General features: G+C 58.6%; 1 protein-coding gene, 1 long non-coding RNA gene and 1 other non-coding gene across 6 annotated transcripts; 2 read left to right on the forward strand and 1 right to left on the reverse strand.

Moving 5' to 3' along the window:
* Positions 1-18: 18 nt before the first annotated feature.
* Positions 19-10801, forward strand: LOC130844967 (uncharacterized). 2 transcript variants are annotated; one of them, XR_009051298.1, is made up of 5 exons: positions 19-655; positions 6240-6370; positions 8110-8287; positions 10299-10469; positions 10716-10801. It is a non-coding gene; the product is annotated as an uncharacterized LOC130844967 (long non-coding RNA). The 2 variants fall into 2 exon arrangements; XR_009051297.1 differs by having other exon boundaries at positions 10299-10740.
* SLC27A4 (solute carrier family 27 member 4) lies at positions 6180-19258 on the reverse strand. 3 transcript variants are annotated; one of them, XM_057721418.1, is made up of 14 exons: positions 19085-19258; positions 18760-18844; positions 17607-17773; positions 15654-16048; positions 14227-14385; positions 12598-12667; positions 12400-12491; positions 11476-11585; positions 10997-11206; positions 10735-10861; positions 10059-10196; positions 9755-9919; positions 9518-9664; positions 6180-7035 (listed from the first exon to the last, which is right to left on the reverse strand). In XM_057721418.1, the coding sequence occupies exons 3-14, from the start codon at positions 17765-17767 to the stop codon at positions 6878-6880; spliced, it is 1932 nt and encodes a 643-aa protein (XP_057577401.1). In that variant the 5' UTR covers positions 17768-17773; positions 18760-18844; positions 19085-19258; the 3' UTR covers positions 6180-6877. The 3 variants fall into 3 exon arrangements, with proteins under 3 accessions (XP_057577401.1, XP_057577400.1, XP_057577402.1); XM_057721417.1 differs by lacking the exon at positions 18760-18844; XM_057721419.1 differs by lacking the exons at positions 17607-17773; positions 18760-18844.
* A 486-nt stretch (positions 19259-19744) lies between these two features.
* Positions 19745-19835, forward strand: TRNAR-UCU (transfer RNA arginine (anticodon UCU)). Its single transcript is given in 2 exon segments — positions 19745-19781; positions 19800-19835. It is a non-coding gene; the product is annotated as a tRNA-Arg (tRNA).
* Positions 19836-20088: the final 253 nt, after the last annotated feature.

Below are 20088 nucleotides of genomic sequence, written 5' to 3' on the forward strand. Positions count from 1 at the left end.
TCAAACAGCCAGGGAGGGCAGCTACTGGCATGAGCCACAGCTAGGCGGAGGAGAGCCCTGGCATCTTTGCGCTGTGACTGTGAGCCATGTTACGGTTTATCTTGCATTGGTTACAAATTCTCTTCAGTCCGCCCTCTGCTTGGGCAAGCCCGTCCAGTCATCTTGAATTATGAGTGACCCCCAAATCTTTGTTTCCGGCCCAGAAATCCCTCTCCTGAGCCATCGACTCGCAGTCCAACCGTCACTGTCGATTTGGATTTCACTCATTCAACAGATATTTATTGCACGTCCTCCGTCTGCCTCGCATTTGGGTTGGTGCTAACAGATGCGGTGGTGAATGGGATAGGCAAGATTCCTGCCTAGGGCACTCACAGCCTAGTGGAGGGAACGAATCAGATAAACACACGAGTCATGCTAATAAATGTAAAATCTCAAACTGAAAAGTGATCTGGAGTTATAACAACTTCAGAAAGAAAATGGACTGGACTGGACTTGGGCTGAGCTCTAAAATCTGAGTAGAGCTAACTGGGTGGATGTGAGGGGAGAAGAACCTCTGGGAGCACTCCAGCGAGAACAGAAGCTGCAAAGGCTCTGGGTGGGAGGACGTGCTGGAGCATCAAGAGAAGAAGGTGGAAATTGGGGAGCAGAGGGCCAGGTAAGAGATGAGGCTAGAAAGGTGGGCAGGGGTCAAGTCATGCCTTGTGAGCCACGTAAGAATTTCAGTCTCTATTCTAAGAGCAATGGTAGGCCTTGGAAGGATTTTTGGGGCGGGATGTGTGTGGGGCGTGTGTGTATGTGTGTGTGAGTGACATTATTAGGACTGTGTTTTAAAATATCCTTCCTGGGACTGACTTCCCTGGCGGTCCAGTGGTTAAGACTGCACTGCCACTGCAGGGGGCACAGGTTCTATCCCTGGTGGGGGAACTAAGATCCTGCATACTGTGAGGCATGGCCAAAAAATATTAAAATAAATAAAATATCCTTCCTACACGTTTTGGGGGAACAGAGAAGGAGACAGGGAGACTGCTGGAGCCTGTTACAAAAGCCCAGGGCAGAAAGGGAGTGAAGTGGTTGTCCCAGGGCATCTAAACCACACCTCCAAAATTGTGCTCAGCATCGGTAGAGTAAGGTGGTATAGCCTGATGGTTGAGGGTGGATGTAAGGATGTAGTCATCGTTAAGAGCCAGGAGTTCCTTCTTACATCCAGGTCCCACCACTTCGTAGCTGTGTCTTTGGTTAAGTCCCTTAACATCTTTGTGCCTCAGTTTCCTCATCTGTAAAATGAAGATGGTAATAGCCCCCATAGGGTTGTAGTGAGCACTAAATGAGTTCTTGGCACAGTATCTCGTTTCCTATAACAGACTCCCTTGTTCCCCATCTCAAGGATACCACCGCCATCCATGGGAACACCCAAGCAAGAAACGTTGGACTTTGTTCTTAATCCTCCATCCAGTCACCACATTTGGATGTGTCTCCCTGCTGAGTTTGCAACCCCACATTCTTCCACCACTGCCACCCCCATCACCTCTCACCTGCACCTGCTTCTCTGGCCTGCCTGCTTCCCCCCTCCCTCCCACTGGCCTTGGCTTCCTTGTAGAATTCAACTCCACAGACAGCCCTGAGCACCTTCAGTGTATCAGGCGCTGTTCTAGGGCGCTGGCAAAATGAGGACAAATGAGACATCGCCCTGGTCCTCGAAAAGCACAAAAGAATCCTGTGGTAAATGGAAAGGCCCCACATTCACTGTGCTATGTGGAACTCAGTTTCCCCAGTCGGTAAAGAAACCTTCGGGACCAAATGATCTCTTAAGGTCCTTTCAGCAAAAATATTCTAAGATATTTCCACTGGCTCCTCCAGGGCTGAGCTCTAGAAACCTTGCCTGATTCATCTTAGAGCCTTCGCTCATACTGAGGAGCTTTATACGTTGTAGGGGTTTGGTAAGTGCTTGATGAATGAGTTAATGAATGAATGAGTGAGAACACACATCAATTCCCTCCTCAAAGTCATTTAATAGCTTCTCTTTGCCTACAAGATAAAGGCCTCTGACTCTAACCCACCTCCATGAATTGAATATCCTCTAACCTTGTGAACCACTGCCTGCTGGGGCTACTACCAGCTAAGGGGCTTTTGAAAAGCATCATCCACTTGACAAACATTCATTGAAACCTGCCCCCCCCCCCCTTTCTTGGGCTGCACTGGGTGGCATGTGGGATCTTAGTTCCTCCACCAGGGATCGAACCCATGCCTTCAGCAGTGGAAGTGCGGAATCTTAACCACTGGACCACCAGGGAAGTCCACATTGAGCACCTATTACATGCCAGGTCCAGTGCTGGTGCTGGGAACACAATGGTGAACTAACCCAAGGCGTCCCTGCCTTCCCGGGGCCGATGTTTTGGAAAAGACACAGATGTGAAAATAGACCACACGGTGCAATCAGTGTTATGAAGGGGGAACATGGGGGCCTATGGGAGTTGGAGGAGGTCCCAGTCCAGCCCTGGCACTGGCAAGGCTTCCCAGGAAGTCACATCTGAGCCCAAGTCCCAAGGAATTGTGGGAGGTGGAGGTGGGCAGGAGAGGGCATGTCGTGAGGCCAGAGGAGTGGGACCCCTTCCCACATTTCAGCAGCTTCTGGCAAAGCCCCAGAGACTGGGAGCTCACTTCTGGGTAAGTCAGCCCACTCTGAGGATACCTGGCTCTCATTCTCAGTCCTTTTTCGCGACCCCAGGCCTACCTTACTCAACCTCCTAATTAGTAACAATAACCATTTAACATATTATATTCATTCAGCATATTCAATTACTCTCCCCCCCCCCCCACTGCACCTGCCAGGTGCTTCACATGCATGGGATTGCTCACAGGGGCTACTATTAGCTCCATTTTTCAAATGTGAAAACTGAGGCTGAGAACTGGTGACTTGTTCATGGGCCCCTGTGTGTCAGGCCTCAACCCAGGTTGTGCCTTCAGGATCCCTGACCCTCACTGCGTCCTGTTGGGCTTGGCTCACCCAAGTGCCTTCCCTTGGGATCTGCGCAGACCAGGAGCTTGGGCCCCAGCCCCATCCCTCCAGCAGGCCAGCCAGCCGGGCGTTGGCCTCCATCCTCTCTGAAGCTCCTTGGGAGACAATGGCGGGGTCTGCGGGGGAGACGAGGGCGCGGGTGCCCCCCTGCCCGCTGCCCTTTGTCTCCCCGCCTGCTCCCCTCGTGCGCCCCGGGAGGCTGGGAGGCGCCTCTCGCAGGCTTCCTCCTCCCATTCTTGTGCTAATTGGGTGTCAAGCTGAGATCAGTGAGAAAGAAATCCGCCCTGGTTCGGGTTAAACTGCCGCCAAAGACGAGGGCTGAGTCTGGAATATCATTAGGCCAGGAGGAAGCAGGGCCCCCTCCCCCAGGGGAGGGGCTGGCCACGTATTCAGGCCCCTTTGAAAGTCACTCGGTCGCCTCTTGCCTTGCCGCCAGCGCCTCAATAGGCCCCTCGGAGGTATTTAACCTTCTTCCCAGGAATTGAAAGTGATATGCCAAGCCCTGGCCTGGGCGGCCACTTGCCTGTCTGAGGGCGGTAGGACCTCCGGGGACGCTCAAGGCAGGCCCCTTCCAGCCTCCCAGGCCCAGCTTGCAGATGGGAACACTGAGGCTCTGGGAAGGGGGCGTGGATCCCAGCCCTGCTATTCACAGGCCCTGTGATCTGTGCAGGGACTTTGCCTCTCTGAGCCTCAGAGTCCTCATCTGTGGAATGGGGATAAAGATAGTAGCCGCTGTGTGTTAAGAACGCACACGAAGCGCTTGGCATCTCGTCCTGCACGTAGGAAGTGCTCCACATGTGGTGGCTGTTAGCAAGTCGAAGGAAGCGGGTTTGGCCTGATACAAGGATTTCCTAGTGGAGCTCCCAGCCCTGGAGGTGTGCAAAGAGAAGTGCCCACAAAGGATTCGCCTTGCATTCCTTGCCTCAGACACTCCCCCCTGGCCTCACCCCTGCAGCCTCACCGTCCTTCTTTCACCTGCCCTGCTCGCCCTTCACCTCCAGGCCTTGACGTTTTGCTGCTCTTTCTGTCTGGGCCATTCTTCCCCCTTATTCTTGGATGACTCTTCCCTGAAAAGCCTCTGTGACCTTGAAACATGACTCCGCCACCCTGACCTCCACGAGAGCACTGGGTTAGGGTGCAGCTAAGCACACACCCTTTGCTTCTTGACTCGCCGGCCTCCTCTCCCCTGCCCCCAGATGGTGGGCTCACTGAGGGCAGAAATCTAGGGTCCAGGTCTCTCATACTCAGCATGCCTGGCACCCCCAGCTCCCTGCCACCTGCACAGAGAAGGCCTTTAGAATCTGCTCTGTAGATTACTTACAGCGCTTTGTAAACCATGAAGCACTATATTAATGTCAGAAAATGCCTGATAAACAGTAGCTATTGTTAATTAACTTCACAAGCACGTACTGAGCACCTACTGCAGGCCTGGGAGATGACTCACACAGCCATGGTCTGGGATGACCAGTGACAGACAGGAGAGCTGCAAGGCTGAGGCCCCCCCCAGCCCCGCCCCTTCAGGGAGGGGCTGGGAGGGGCAGGGCTGCTGCAGAAATGGGAAACTTAGGGCTAGTCTGGGGTCTTGATACCTGAACACATCTTTTCTCTTTTAACTACCATGTACTGCACAGACATCAGCACCAGACCCCGTGCTAAGAGATTTCCAAGCACGATCTCATTACACGTTCACAGCTGTCCAGAGGTAGGGATTCCTAGACTCCATTTATAGGAGAGGAACCCGAGGCTCAGTCTGGCAAATGGACTTGAATGCAGGCCCAGTTGGCTCCTGAGAAGGAGCTTTTAACAACCGCTCCATACTGCCTCTGGGTGACTGTTCAACCTGGGGGAAGGAACAAGGACCCCTGGGGGGTTCCTTCCCATCTGAGAGCAGTCACTGCTAAGGGTAAAAGACACAAAGCTTCACTGTTAGCCAAGTCCAGCCCCTTGGAAGCCTGATCAAAGGCCCACCACAGAGCCCTCTGGGCTGGGTACCCGCCTGGGGGTGAAGTGGGGACTCACAGCCCCTCCTTCCTGCTTCCCTTGGCTGAGCTCTAAGGGCTGGACCGGATTCTGCAAGACCTGTGCGCCCTCTGCTGATCACACTAGGGCACTGCAGCTTTGCCTGCCACTCCCAAACCCCATCTGGCATTGGCGAGGCTCTCCAAGGGCCAACTCCAGCTCTGCCTCCCTCTTCTCCCAAGAGTGGCACCAGACTCCGCTATCTTTCAAAGGTCACTCCCCGAGGAGGCTGCCCAGATGTCTCACCCTGGCTACCCACCACCCAGTCAACTGCTGGCCTGGGGTGTGGCTCACAGTTGGCTCCACAAGCATGAGTGGAATGGAAGCTTATCTGGCTTTCCTGCTGCCTTCTGCACCAAGGAGGCGGCGGAGCAGCGGGCAGGGCATGGGGCTGGCGCTGGCATTCCAGTCCCCACTACTTGCTGTGTGACCTCAGTCAAGCGACAGACGGTGCTGGGCGTTCAAGAGTGAAGATAAGCCCTGGGGCGCACACACCGCCTGCTGCCCTGGCTCGGGTCAGACCCCCTTCCCATTGGGCTGCGCATTCCCAGCCTGGGTGTGACTCCAGGGGTGGACCCTAGGGGACAGCTGGTCCTCCGCTGGCACTGCTGACTCTACAGCTCTGGAAAGACGGCTCCAGGAAGCTTCCCTAGACCACCGGGCTGGTTAGGCAGCCCTGCTCTGCCTCGCACAGCCCCCACACCCCTGGGGAAATGCACCCCTGGCAGAAGGAACAGCATGAGCAAGGGTCTGGAGATGGGGTCCCGCGCTGGGTGAGGGTTGCTCTCTAGAAGGCTCTGAGCAGCCCTATCCTCAGACTGGGTCCCTTTAGCGCTCAGAATCCTGATGATTCCCTGGTCACGGAGAAGACTAAGTCACTTGCCCCAGGCCACAAGCTCATAAGTGACATGGCTGGTTTAGACTTTCAAGCTCATGCTGTCAAAACAGTTTGCCAGGCTCAGATGGGAACTGCCCCCCCCACCCCCCCCCATCTAAGACAACGTGCTGCGGGCAGGGACTGCAGCAACTTCCCTGCCATATCCCTCAGGCCAAGTGAACGAACGCGTGGAGTGAGTGAGTGAGTGGGGCAGAAGTGGGGGCCTGAGCAGGCTGGGGAGAGCTCAGCTGGCAGGCACACAGGCTAGGGCAGGAAGGCAGAGTTTATTGGCCCCTGAGCGCCCCCCCACCCCTTCTCCTCTCATAGCCAGGCCAGGACGGAGATGGAGGAGGTGACACGGACAGATCCACAAAGACAAGAAGGCCCTGCCTGAGAGACGGCCAGGCAGCCACCCAGAGGAGGATGAGAGGGGTGTGCCGCCAGGCCGCCTGCTGCAGGTCAGTCCCCCTCCTGCCCTCCTGGAGGCACCGGCAGGGCTGAGGGACACTTGAGCAGCTCCAGGGCCTGGATCCTCTTTAGACACCTGACCGACGGCCACTGCTGCCCCTCCCCACTCTGCTGGCTTCCTGAGTCTGGGGGCTTCTGCCCTGGTCCCGTTTGCAAGCTGCCTGTTTTCTGAGGAGTGCTTGGTGACCCTCCACCTCCCCCTGTCCTGCTGCCCCAAGACACCATCCTGAGGGGCCCAGGCTCAGTGTCAGCCTGGGGCCCAGAGGCCCTGTGTGGCCTTGAAGATGTAACGTGGACATGAGGCTTTCACAGAAAGCCTCGGGGGGAGGGGGAGGCGGCAGTGAGTCCCTTGGCAGTTTTGAGGGGTGGGGGTTGGCACCTCAGGGTGGTGGTGCTGGGCTCTTCTTGCTTTGGTCTGGCTTCGCCCAGGACCCCTCTGGGGTGGAAGCTCGGGCTCTGATCCAGCATCCTCTGGCCCTCAGAGGCCTCGGGGCAAATCACAGCTTCTCCTCGCCTGCCTGGATGCGCCTGTAGGCATCTCGGTCCAGTGGGACATAGCGGCCCTTCCGGGCATCCAGGTAGAACAGTGGGTCTTTCACAACTGTTGGGTCAAAGCCCTCCTTCCGCAGGTCTGTCTTCTGTAGCTTGAAGGTCCCTGAGGGAGGGAGAAGACAAGGGGGAAGAAGGCTTAGAGGGTGCAGGGCAGGGGCCCGAGCTCCTGGAACCTGCCTGCCAGGGCTGAGGAGGAGGGCTGGAGAGAACACTGGAAAGGGGAAGCGTGGGAGGAGGAGCACAGCCCTTCCCAGTTTGCAAAGGCTCCAACCATTACAGTGTGTACTCCTCCTCAGAGCAGTCCTGGTAAAGGGGAGGGGGCCGCGTTACCCACCCCTTTTTGCAGACAGGGAAACTGAGACCCGAAGAAGGGAAGCTATTTGTCCAGGGCCACATGCTGAGTGACAGCAGAGTGGGGACCAGAACGTGGGTCTCCCCTGATGACTCCCTCTAATCTGAGCACCCCCCAGGCACAGATGTGATTTCATGTCATCTGCACATCAACCCCAGGGGCAGGTGTGGAACCTAAGTATTCTGTGGATTCTAAGATGCACAAGGTTTCAGATTTCAACCTCTCTGAAATAGCTCAATTAGTGTTTTTTCCCCTTAATAGAATGTAAGGTAAATTATGCATCTTTCAATCAATGGTATTAGCCCCTCTATACAGATGAGAAAATGATGCTCAGAGAGGCACATCTCTGGGCCAATGTCACACAGCTCGTAAACAGTGGAGCTGGGATTTGAACCCAGGTGGGACAGATGCCAGAAATGGCTACAGCTTCCTCCCCTGATCTCCTCTGCCACGTGAACTGGCATTTCTCCCAGCAAGAGCTGGAGTCTTTCTCAACACCTACTTGAATGCAGACTAGAATTACAACTTGCTTTGACTCACAGAAGGTGACAGAAACCATGTTACGGGCGGTCTGAGTGAGTCTAGGCCTCACGGGGCCTTGCAGCGTCCATCCCCACCCTCTTGCAGGTGCGCTGAGACCAGCCTAGCCTCTGAAGGATGCGAAGCCACATGGAGCAAAGACAAGCCACCCCAGGAAGGGCCACTTAGACTGGCACTGTCCGATGGGGCAGTCACTGGCCATATGTGATTAAATGTATGGCCAGTGACTACTTTTTTAAAACGAAACGAAATTTAAAGTTCAGTTTCACACCGCTATTCCCGCAGACAGTTCTGTGGACGTCGCTGCGGAGCCCACCAGCTGGGAGCCCCACGTGTAAGGCCCTCCAACACCCGACGGCACTATTCGACCCAAGGCAGGGCCGGCAGGACACGCAGATGAACGTAACCCCAAACTGCCGACCCACAAGTTGTGAGCGAAGAAAATGGCTGTTTGGAGCCCTAAGTAAGTTGGGGGGGGTTTGCTCTGTGGCAAAGCCTGTTTGAAGCCTGAGGTCTGACAGCTCCCCATCCCTCCTGGATGCAGAAGTCACAGCCGTCCAGTCCTCAGGGGGCTCCCAGTCTCGGTCACGAGCACAGTACCTGTGTCCCCATCCAACCCTCCCCACCGCCTCAGGTGCACCCGGGGGCCATATGGGTCAGGGAAGGGCTTCCATCCAGGCAGGGCTGACACGATGACCCCCTGGGGGTGGCGGCTGGGCAGGACTGGCCCCAGGCTGAGCAGCCAGGGAGAGGCTGAGCAGGGGGGAGGCCAGGACAGGCAGCAAGGACTGAGGAGGGCGGAGGGGAGGTTGGGGCACGAGCCTCAGAGCTTCCTGTCCAAGCCTCAGAGCTTCCTGCCCAGAGCAAGTGCCCGAGAGCCAGCAGAGGACCGACAGACAGAAGGACGGCACCACCCTGCCATGCACCGGTGACTCGCCCTCCCCTCTCTCGTCTCCCCTCCCCCCGGGCCACCTGCAGCCTCCCCCAGCCTCCCCCAGCAGCCGGAGGGCTCTGTAGGACACGAATCTGACCAGGTCACGACACTCAAACACTCTTGTGGCTCCCCACTGCCCCCTCCCCGGCAGCCCACAAGGCCCCCGCCGCCCTCGCCATCCCACCTCTCGCCGCTGCCCACCCCTCACTGCTCCAGCTTCGGGGGCCTCCTTTCATTGCTCTAGCGCCTCCCTGCCTCAGGGTCTCTGCACTGGCTGTTCCCACAGCCCGGGATGCCTCCCACCTCCACAAAGTCCTCACCCTCACTCAGGTCTCCACTGAACCGCTGACCTCCTCAGGGGAGCCTCCCGGTCACCCCAACCCCCTCGTTCACTGTCCTGTCAGCCTGATCTGCATTCACTCTTTATCTGTGGAATTCCTTATCCTAAGGCTGCCTCCCCTGAGGCTCTGGAAGATCCCAGAGGGCACAGGTCCTGCCAGAATTTGTCACCTATATCCCCAGGGCCTAGCACAGTGCCTGGAGCAGACTAGGCACGTGGTCGGTATTTGCTCCACTCAGAACGGATGCACCCTCTCTCTGAAGGCTGGGTCTGGTCACAGGTAGGTCAGGTTACCAACCACCCAAGGCTGTGGAGGAAGGAAAAACGACAGCACCCCGGTCTCTCCAGAAGGACCCAAATAGGGGCCTCGGGCTGGCACCTATGAGTTGGAGCTGCGGGGGTGGGGTGAGGGGACAGACCTGTTTTGTTCAGCTCCGGCAGGAAGCGCAGGAAGATGGGGCGGGCGTACAGGGGCAGTTCCTTCGGCAGGAGCTGGGCTAAGCGCTCCAGGTCACAGCTGCTGGAGGGGCTGGCCACGGCGGCCATGCCGGCCCGGCCCTCGGTTCCTGGGGGCGCAGAGTGCATGGTGAGCGGCTGGCGAGGGCCCCTGAGGCCCCGCTGCACACACGCCCAGCACTTCCTGCCTCCCCAGGTACCTGGCACCTCGACGCCATACACAGCCACGTCGGCCATGGCCAGCAGGCGGCTGAGCGTGCCCTCCACCTCGGTGGTGGACACGTTCTCGCCTTTCCAGCGGAACGTGTCCCCCGTGCGGTCCCGAAAGTACAGGTAGCCCAGCTCGTCCATCACCAGCACGTCACCTAGAGAGGAGCTGTGTGAGGAGGGGCCCAGGGGCGGGGGCTGTCCTGAGGAGGGCTTCTCTGAGGGTGAGGAAAGGCCCCTTCAGTCCCCTCCCCCTCCCCAAGGGGCTGCAAAGGCCTGGGGGGGGTGCCCACCCACCGGTGAGGTAGGCCTGGTCCCCCTTCTTGAAGACGTCCTGGGCGATCTTCTTGCTGTTGGCGCCATGGTTGAGGTAGCCATCGAAGCGCCGCATGGGGTCCTTTTGGATGATGGTGCCCACCAGCTGGCCCGGCTCTCCTGCGGGCAGGGCAGCCAGGGTCAGGCCCGCCCCGGGGTCTCGTTCACACTAAATGCACCCCGCGGCTGCCCATAAACACGCCCACATCCCTCCCAGCCCAGGAGCCCGGAGGGCCGGGAGCTTCTCTGGTCACTGAACAGATGGAAAGTTGAACAAACAAACGAAAAGGTGGTCAAGCTCTGCGCGGACGGCCTCACCAGAGGCAGCACTCCCCAGGCCCTGGCTCTGCTCAGAGAGTTTTTAGTTCCGTACCACACCACAACCACGTGCAGGTGAGGCACGCGGGCACAGAGCCGAGGGGCTGAGGCGGCCTGGGCCCAGGGTCCACAACAGGAACGTGCACGAATGGACTGGTGGGTGGATGGGATGGTGACTGAATGGATGGACGGATGAAGAAGTAAATGCCCTGGAGCCTGAAGAGAAGAGCTGACTTCTGGCCACTGATGAGGACAGGGCTCTCCACCCGCTCACCCGCCCCACCTCCCTCCTGAGCCAGCGCCTCCCGCTCTGACCCCCAGGTGCAACCCTAGGGCAGACCTGGCTGGCAGGGAAGGCAAATGCCATCAGGCCCCCGGATCAGCTCCATGGTGTCCTCGTTGACACGAACCAGCCGGATGGGGTACACGAAGGACAGGATGCGGCTGTTGAAGCCACAGGCCCCCACCTGCAAAGGCCAAGACTTGGGTCCGGGAGCTCCCACCATGCGCCTGAAACTGGACCGTTAGGGGACCGGGCTCCAGCACTCACGTTCCCATGCTGCAACTCTGCCCTCCCCTCTGCCACCCAACCTGGGCCGCACCTGGCCATCGAAGTTGCCCACGCTGCAGTTGCACTCAGTGGCCCCGTAGAACTCGGCCACCTGGGGGATGTGGAAGCGTCGACAAAAGTCAGTCCAGATGGACTGCCGGAGGCCGTTGCCGAGTGCCATGCGGACCCGGTGCTGGCTTTCCGCCTCCCGGGGTGGCTGGTTCAGGAGGTAGCGGCACAGTTCACCGATGTACTGCACGATCTGGGGATGGACTTGGCGTGAGTCTGGGCCCCTGAAGCTGCTCTTACTTCACTGCCCCCCAACCCCCCAAGCTCCTACCCCTACTACCCCAGAGGCTGGCTGTGAAATCCCTTCCCTCTCTGGGCCTCAGTCTCCCCATCTGAACAATGGGAGTGCTGCCACAAATAAATGGCTGACTGCCTTCAGCTGCAAGACAGATGTCCCTGGGTAGACTTGGTAGGAGGGTCACGAGGGGACAGGGACGCTCATCCCCTTCCCCTCTCACTCACTGTGCAGTTGTACTTGATACAATCGTCCCAGAAGCGGGAAGCCGAGAACTTCTTCCGGATCACCACCGTCATGCCGTGAAGCAGGCACTGCCCGACTCCCACGATGTTTCCTGAAGGCAGAGGGGTGGGCCCCGGAGGTCAGGGAGACAGGGGACCCTTCCCTCTAGAGCCTCCTCTCATACAGCCCAACCTCCTCAAAGGCCCTCTCCCTTTCTCTCTCCTGTCCTGTCCCTCCGACACTAACTGGTCATATCTCTCTCCCTAGTCAGACACCTTCCATGGCTCCCCAGTGCCTGTGGGATGGAGTGCACACTCCTTAGACGGTCCCCTGAGGCCTCTGGAGCTGGCCCCAAGTTCGTGCTCCCACACCCATAACGCTGCCATTCAGCCCGGGGGTACTGAGCTAGCCTGCCTGGCTTCTGCACCTCACATCTGCCTGCCTTGGGTGCACCTCCTCCAGGAAGCCTTCCGGCTCATCACTGGGCTCTTCCCTTGAGCTGAGCTCCTGCAGCCTGCCTCTCCCCACACTCAATACCATTTCTTTTATTAGAGTCAAGATAGGGTCCCATCATTCATCCTGCCCCAAACACACACACCCAAACTCTAGGCACCCTGAGGGCAGGAGCTACGTTTATTCCATCTCTGTCTTTCTATAAGCCCCTAAGACCAAGCAGCAAAGCTGTGCACACCTGTGGAAATGAACTGAATGGTCAGACCAGCCCAGGTGCCCTGCGGGACACAGCCACACACACCAGTTATGCTGGTGTGGCCACTTTCATTCAGAGACCAACACCCACGTCTGAATTTGAACCCAGATTTGACTCCAAAGCTCAAATGTTTCTATTGCAACATGCTGCCTGCCAAGGCGGGTGGGTTCCCAAGGCTCTATGGGTGCTGGAGGCTGAGGGGGCAGGCCCGGGATACCTGCGGAGTGGTAGAGGGGGAGGCAGTTGTAGACAATGTCGTCCGGCCGCATGCGGAAACCGTAGTACACCAGGGCAGCCATGCGGTAATACCTGGGAGGGCAGAGGGCCAAGGGCTCTGTGGGCCCCTGGAAAGGCAGGAGGAGCGGCTCCCAGGCCCCATCATTCCTAGGCCCCCCCCAGGGCACCTTCCCCTTACCTGCTGTGCACCACAATGGCAGCTTTGGGCAGCCCTGTGGTGCCTGATGTGTAGATGTAGAAGAGCTTATCTGAAGAAAACAGACACAGGAATGGCTGTGAGAGGGGGCGGCACAGGGCTGGGCACAGAGTCAGAAAGAGTGCATCACTCAACACCGACTCCCAGGCACATCCCGGGAGGTCCAGTGGTTAAGACTCTGAGCTTCCACGGCAGGGGGCGTGGACTCGATTCCTGATCAGGGAACTAAGATCCCTCATGCAGCGCAGAGCAGCCAAAAACAAAACCCATCACACCTCCTCCAGGAAGCCTACTCTGATGACCCCAGACACCATTCTCTGCTCTAATGCTTCACCAGTTCCTTCAACAAACTCACTCTGTGCCAGGCCCAGGGAGGCAGCAGTGACTAAGATGTGCACAGGCCTTGCCTGGGTGGAGGTGACAGCCAAGTGGGACAGGAGGATGAGGAAATAGGCATTTCCAATACTGAGCACAGAGTGCTGGGAAGCACAGGGCCTGCCAAAGCCCAGTGGCAGCACTTGACCCAGGCTCCAGGGAGGGGAGGTGGTGCCAGGAAAGGCTTCTCAAAGGAGGAGGCATCTGAAGGAGGTTATGTCTACTGTGTGAGGAGGCATTAGCTGCAGGAAGCGGGGTGCAGAGGTAGCTTTTGCACTACTGACCATTTCTTTATCCCCCCACAGCCGGGACCAGGGACTGCCACGTTATGGTTTCTGTGTGAGGCTCAGCCCCACCACGCTGGAGGTCCCAGGGGGTCAGGAGTGCCATGGGGTGACTCTGTGTGTTATACAGTAACTACCTCATGTTCTCGGGGCACCTGTGGTATGTCAGCCCTAGCTTGGGCACCAGGCTCAACCAGCCAGAGTCCCTGCCCTCAAGGAGCTTACAAAAGCACCCAGCAGACCAGATCCACGTATGGCAGAGGTCAAATGATAATGACGGTGATGGCCAGTTACTGAGCACTTCTGGTCATTCCCTAGCCCTCCACTGGACCTTTTCCAACCCTCAAACATGGGTTCTGTTGCCATCCCCAATTTTATGGCTCTGGAAACCCACGCTCAGAGGGCAGCTCAGGTGTTCAGGGTCAGACAAAGGCAACAGTGGAGCTGGGATATGAACTTGGCCCAGGCTCTGAACCCCCAGGTAATGCACAAGCTGTGGGCTCCACAAGGCAGGCTGGAGTGGGGAGGAAGAGAGGCGAGAGGCTACAGGAGGCTGCGTGGAGGACTGGGAGGCGGGCAGACAGCCTAGAGCACAGAGGGGTTCACAGCCCCACAGGAGCCTGCACTGAACAGGTGCTGGGTGACTATACAAAGGGTCTCACCCCTGGTCCAAGCCCAGCCCACACTCAGGCAAGGCAGGCTCCTGGGCTCCACGTGATCCCGCACATGTCAGGCATCAACGAAAGCTGTTCAAGAACTGCATTCCACACACATCAGCTCACACAGCCTTCGTAGGGAGCCTAGGGTTGCTGTCCTCATTTTCCCGGATGGAGAAGGGAGGCGACATGACACACTCCAGGTTGCACAGCAAATTTACAGAAGAACCCAGGCCCTGAGGCCACTGCTCTCTCCTTGGCTGTCTTAGAATCCTTTGTGGGGGTGGGGGACTCACCTACGAAGCCCTTGTTGGGGCGGCTGGGCAGGTGCTTGGGGGCGTCTTCCAGCAGGGGGTCCAGGTGCTCCGTGCCAGTGGGAACCGCGCTGGGCTCCCAGGGACCAGAGCAGAAGAGGCTAAGCGAGGGGTCCAGGCTGGCTTGGATCTCAAGGACAGCTGCGGGGGAAACAAGATAGCTCAGCAGGAAGGCCAGGACACCCCGTGTTCCCAGGACTTCTGCTCGTGCCAGGGCTGAGCACACTGTCAGGCAAGGCTGGCACCGTGTGGCAGGGAGATGGGTGAAGCACTTGGGACCTCATTATGAGGAAGACGCTGAGAGGAGCAACAGCTCTCCATTTGCTGCTGGCTGACTACGCTGCGGGCCCTTAACATGCATGCTCTGGCTCACACACCCCAGGAGACAGGTACCCACAACAGCCCATTTTACAGGTGAGAAAATTGAGGCTCTGAGAATGCGAGGGACTCTAGCACAGCTAGAATGTGCTGGAGTTGGGACTCAAAGTGAGCTCTATCCCACACCAAGGCTTACTACGCCCCTACCCACTGTACTATGCTAGTCTATGGGGGACTGTTTGGAGGGAGGCGTGGGGGTCAGAGCCCAGCAGCCCTCCAGTCTCTTCAGAGGGTGGGAACCTTCTCTCCGGCTCCGCTGTGCACTACAGACGCCCAGATGCTGACCCGCCCTGAGCACAGGCCAGTCTGGCCCACTCGGCCACACTTCCTCCAGCTTCCTCTTGCTTTGTCCAACCCTCTCCCTTCCCTCTGCTGCCTCTTTCCTCTTCCCCTTCCAGCATCTTAAGAACCTCTCCTGCACATTATCCCACAGTCACAGCAGCGTGGGGAGAAAGAACAGGGACACTGTGGTCAAGCCCAAGATCAAATCCTGGTTCTGTCACTTAACAGCTGTGTGGCTCTGGGTGAATGCCTCACACCATTTGGAATCTCAGTCTCCTCATCGGTACAGCCAAGATGACAATGTCCACCTCACCAGGCTTTGTGAAGATTAGAGCTGCTTTTGTAAAGCACCAAGCTCAGCACGTGGTTAGTGCCCAACGTGGCAGCCAATAAACATAAGCTCTGCAGGAGAGCAGGGAAGAGAGTCTTGTTCCCATTTTATAGGTGAGGCAGATGAGACCTAATGAGTCACAAGAACGGTTCCCAGTATGTCTGAGGGCTCACCTAGCATCAGCCACTTTGCTAATGCTTCAGGTGAAGCTGTCTCCCTGAAAACGACACGAGGGAGACTGAGGCACAGGGTCTCACTCAGGTCTCCAGCCCCCTGGGGCAGAGCCCAGGCCATCTGACCCCAGGGCTCAGGCCCTTCACCTCCGAGCCACACAGCCTCCCCCAGGGCTGCAGGGGGGGCGGTGTTGTGGCGGTCCCGTGGGACTCCCTGCCTGTCCCCTGTCCCTTTGGGGGCTCACCTGGGGCCATCTCGCTGCCAAAGATGAGGGCCCGGGCATGGGAGGAGGCCAGGCAGTGGCGCAGCGCATCCCGGCGGAGGTTGACGTTGATAAGCGCTGCCTCCACGCCCAGCTTGGCCATGCCCAGCCACAGGCCCACAAACTCATTGCGGTTCTCCATGAAGATGGCGGCCACGTCGCCCGAGGCCAGGCCCCGCGCCTGCAGGAAGTTGGCCACGCTGCTCGAGTAGTCATCCAGCTGGCGGAAGGTCCAGTGGGTGTCCGTGCCCTCGAAGATCAGGGCTGTCTTGTCGGGGTGGCGCTGGACCGTGGAGGCGAACAAGAGGGGCACCGTGCGCCGCTCCCGCAGGTACCGTTGAACCTTGGCCTTCACCTTCAGGAGCACCATGCCGCCGCTGGGGGAAGGGGGGATGAGCAAGGGAGCCACGACTGCTGGGCTTGGGAGTGGGGGTCCTGAGACCCTGACCCAATCATTTGTGACAGCCCTTTCCCAGCACCCGTGTGTGGGGCGGCATCATATGCGCCTCACCGGTGCCGCATGATAACATCAGGGACCTGATGACACCAGGGACCCCGGCGATCTCTCCCTCCCTGGCGCCGGGGCTTGCCCTGGGCTTCACGAGTGGAACGTGGCAGTGCTGACGTGTGCATCTCAGTCCTCTCCCACTCCAGAGTTCAACTCCTACTACCCTCTAAGTTCTGCTTGGAGCCTGCTGCTCTATCAGGGCCTTCCACGCTTCAGGGCTCCAAGTCAAAGTCCAAACTCCTCGTCCTGGACCTCCCAGAGCCCCATATCGTCCCTCTCCCCCTCACTGCTGCAGTGAAAAAGGATGAGTTTGCCATGTGCCCAGTCTCCCTCCCTGTGAACCCAGCGAGGGTGGGGCTCCGTCCTGTTCACCTTCTTGCCCCGGGCCCTGCTCAGTGCCAGGCATGGGGTAGATGTTCAATAAGTGTGTGGAATCGCTTGGCAACATTGCCCTTTCCTGCCCCACCCCTGCCACCTCTAACCCCTGAACTCTCCCAGCTCCCCAGCCTCTACGCCTTTGCTGATGCCAGGCCCTCTGGCTGGAATCCCCTGCTCCCACCTCCTTGAGGTGACTCTCAAGTACAACTGCTTTTCCTCCAGGAGGCCTTCTCTGATTCCCCAGGGCCCAGGCCTGAAGCCATCTCTCTTTGCTCCACGCTCCCACAGCTCTCTGCTGCAACCACCCTTCCCACAGTGGCCGCTCGATACCTCCTTCTGCAATCACCTCAGACTGACAAATGTTGAGCCGCCTGTTCTGGGTGTGGGTCACGGTGCTGGGGGCTGGGCCACTACTGTGAACAAGGCTGCCAGGGTCTCTGCCCGCATGGCACTGCCAGTTTAGGGATTTTCTGTGTCCCCTTCCAGCCTCCCTGACCAGTCTGAGCTTGGCCCAGGTCTGGGAATGCCTCGTTCCTCCCCGGGCCCCAGAGTCAGCCCAGCGTCTGGCATGGTGCAGGTGGCAGCAGGTATTTCTGGTATAGGATGCCCCCATGGACCATCCCTGACTTTCTCTGGGAAGCAGGGCCTGCTCTAGAACTCAGAGCCCTCTCAGACTCATGCCAGTCTGAGGACAGGGCCTTCCCCACAGGGTTCCTCTTCACCCTCTCAAGAGCTACAGCATGTTCTCAGGACCTCTTACAGATGTCTCCTCAACATGCCTGGTGTTCGATGTATGTCCCAGGCCCCCCAAGTCTGCTCCAGGCTAAGGCACACCAAGTTAAGAGGATTCTCTGGGAGGAGACTTTGACCTTGGCAATGGAGGTATCATGTACTACTGCAAGGGGAAGGGTGTGAAGCAGAGACTGCTCCTTTGGGGCCTGGGTGCCCTATGCTGCTAGAGGCCATAGGGTCTGGTCTGGGGAGACTTGGGGAATTCGGAGCCCAGCACAGTGTAGGAGACCCCAGGAAGGGCTGTACCAGGTACTCACAAGACATCACGCCTGATGGTCTTAATGAAGATTCGGACGAAGCGCCAGCCGCCAGATCCCAGGTAGAGGAACAGCAGAGAGAACCCCACTTGGGTCCAAGGCAGTTTTAGCACCAGCTTGGAGAACAGCAACACCCCCACAAGAGAAGCCCCAAGCAGCATTGTGGCCTGTGGGCACAGGGCAGTCAGTGGACCCAAATGCCTGGATCCCCTACCTCCTGGCCAGGCCACTATAATCTCAAAGGATCAACCTGTAGTGAGGCCATATTGAGGAGAGTAGCTGAGGACTGGGTCCCTTTCCAGGGCTGTCAGGAAGGGTCAGACTAGAGGCATGGGACTTGAAGTGAGGAGTTCCTGGGCAGAGAGTCAGAGGCTGGGTTCCAGCCCCTTAGTCCCATCTCTGCCTATGACTCTCTGAATGACCTTGGGCAAATCCTTTTCCCACTTTAGTCCTTAGTCTTCCCCTCTGTGCAATGGGTGTAATGAGAATTGCTCTCAGAGGCCCTTCCAACCCAAACAGGACAGTCCGCTCTCCCAACATCCAGGATTCCAACCAAAGTGGCTTGAAGCGCGTATTGACTTAAGTGCTTCTGGCTTGACTCCCCACCCAGAGACCTAGGGAGTTTCTGTGCATGATCAGGCCAAAACACAACACCCAGAGGGGCAGCTTCTTGGGAAGGGCCCCAGCTCAGTCCCTGCCCACAGGCCCAGGCAGCGCCATGCCTCTGCTGGCCTACAGAGGGCGATGAAGAAAACAGGTTAGAGCCTGGAGGTACGGGAGAGGTGGCCGCTCAGAGGGGAAAGGTGATTGAGGGAGAGAAAGAGGGCCTTGAAGGCACCCCCACAAACATACTCATCAAGCCACTCAGGTGATTCTTAGGGGGCTGGAGCTTAAGGAGAGAGGAACGGCTGGCAGGGCTGAGATTAGGACTCTTGGACTCTATTCCTGCCGCTTTACAGACTTGCTCAAGGGGCAGCAGATGGGACTGGTTTCCTTCAGGTTCTCCTGTTCCTGGGGAGGGGCTGAAGGTCAGGGCTATGAGGTAGCCTGAGATTCTCCAGGCCAGAATGAAGACATGGTCGGGACCACAGGGAACCCTTAGACCATCTCTCCCTCCTCCACACGAAAAGCAAAAGCCGGGAGGGGATCCAACCTGTTCCTCCAACTCCAATGCCAAGGGTCTCCAAGGTCCTCAGACCTCTGGCCTCCCACAGCCCGCCAGTGCAGAAGGCAAGAACCTGTCCCAGAAGGCCGGGGAATGGAACGAGGAGGGAATGGCATGCCCAGATCCCCCGGACCCCAATCCCGGGTCATTGCAGACCGCCCTGGCCCCTAAAAAGCCAGGGCAGCAGAGCGCCCGGCAAGGAGACAGAGCAGCAAGGAGCGCCCCGCCACCCCAGGCCGGTACCGCCACCTCCTCCGGACTCGGCCGGGCACCTTCTCCTGCCCGGGGACCCATTGTTCTGGCCTGTGCTCACCTGGCGTAGGCCCCGCCGCGGGGCACCCAGTCCTGATGCGGCCCGGCTGCTGTAGCAGAGTGGGGAGCGCGGGGGGCATCAGCCGCTCCCGGGCGCGCAGAGCCGGGTCTCAGCAGCGCTTCGCCGGCTCTGCGCCCTGCATGGCCCGGCCGCTCGGCCGGCCCCGCCCGCTGCCCGGCCCCGCCCCGCCCGCCCGCGGCGCTCCTCCCCCGCCCGCCTCCCGCAATCCAAACCGGCTGCGCCTGCCGGCCACACCGCCTCCCGCGTCTTGCCCACGGCGAGCAAGCCGCAGAGCTGGCGGCGCCGCGCAGCCTCTGCGCGCAGGACGCCGCCCGACCCAGCCCACCCTACGCGCGCGACGGCCTCGGGCGGCGACCCGCGCGGCACTCTGGGAGTTGTAGTCCGCGCCGCGCCGCCCCGCCCGGCCGCAGAGGCCCCCGGGGCGGGGAGGAGGCAGGCGGGCTCTGACGGGGCGCCGACCCCCCAGTCCCTGGGCGTCCGGACGTGGGGGAGAGCACCCCCACCGCGCCGTTGGCGGAGGGTCCGGAGTCCGCGCCCAGACCCGGGCAGAGTTCGGCAAAGGCCCAGCGCCACACCTTGAAGAGCGCTGAAAGGGCGGTTTCAGCCAGAGGTGAGCCGAGGGGGGAGGGCCCGACAGCTGGCTCTGTGGCGCAATGGATAGCGCATTGGACTTCTAGCTGGTCGGCGTGTGGTTATTCAAAGGTTGTGGGTTCGAGTCCCACCAGAGTCGAGTTTTAACAGTCGCCTTCCTCCTTCACTTCCATTCGCAAATTTTACGGCCTCTAGTAGTTCAGGAGACCCGCACGCTCCTTGCAGATCTCAGACTGGCACCGGTGCTTCTGGGATAGCAATAAACTTGGCGTCGGGATTGCTGCGTAGGAACCCTTTTCCATCCTTGGTATCTTGAAAGCAACGAGGCATACTTGGTGGTACCAAGGGCACGGATCTAGAGACCTGTACATATCTTTGGGCTCTGCACGGTC

Source organism: Hippopotamus amphibius, chromosome 2 (genome assembly GCF_030028045.1).
Source record: "Hippopotamus amphibius kiboko isolate mHipAmp2 chromosome 2, mHipAmp2.hap2, whole genome shotgun sequence".
Classification (NCBI taxonomy): domain Eukaryota; kingdom Metazoa; phylum Chordata; class Mammalia; order Artiodactyla; family Hippopotamidae; genus Hippopotamus; species Hippopotamus amphibius.

Bases quoted from the DNA above. Each gene is read 5' to 3' on its own strand.
- SLC27A4 (XM_057721417.1), bottom strand. From the start codon at position 17,767: ATGCTGCTTGGGGCTTCTCTTGTGGGGGTGTTGCTGTTCTCCAAGCTG. The intron at 12,492-12,597 runs GTAAGGGGAAGG...CTGCCCTCCCAG, and splicing joins GCCATTGTGGTGCACAGCAG to GTATTACCGCATGGCTGCCC. The intron at 9,665-9,754 runs GTACCTGGGGAG...CTGCGCCCCCAG, and splicing joins GTATGGCGTCGAGGTGCCAG to GAACCGAGGGCCGGGCCGGC.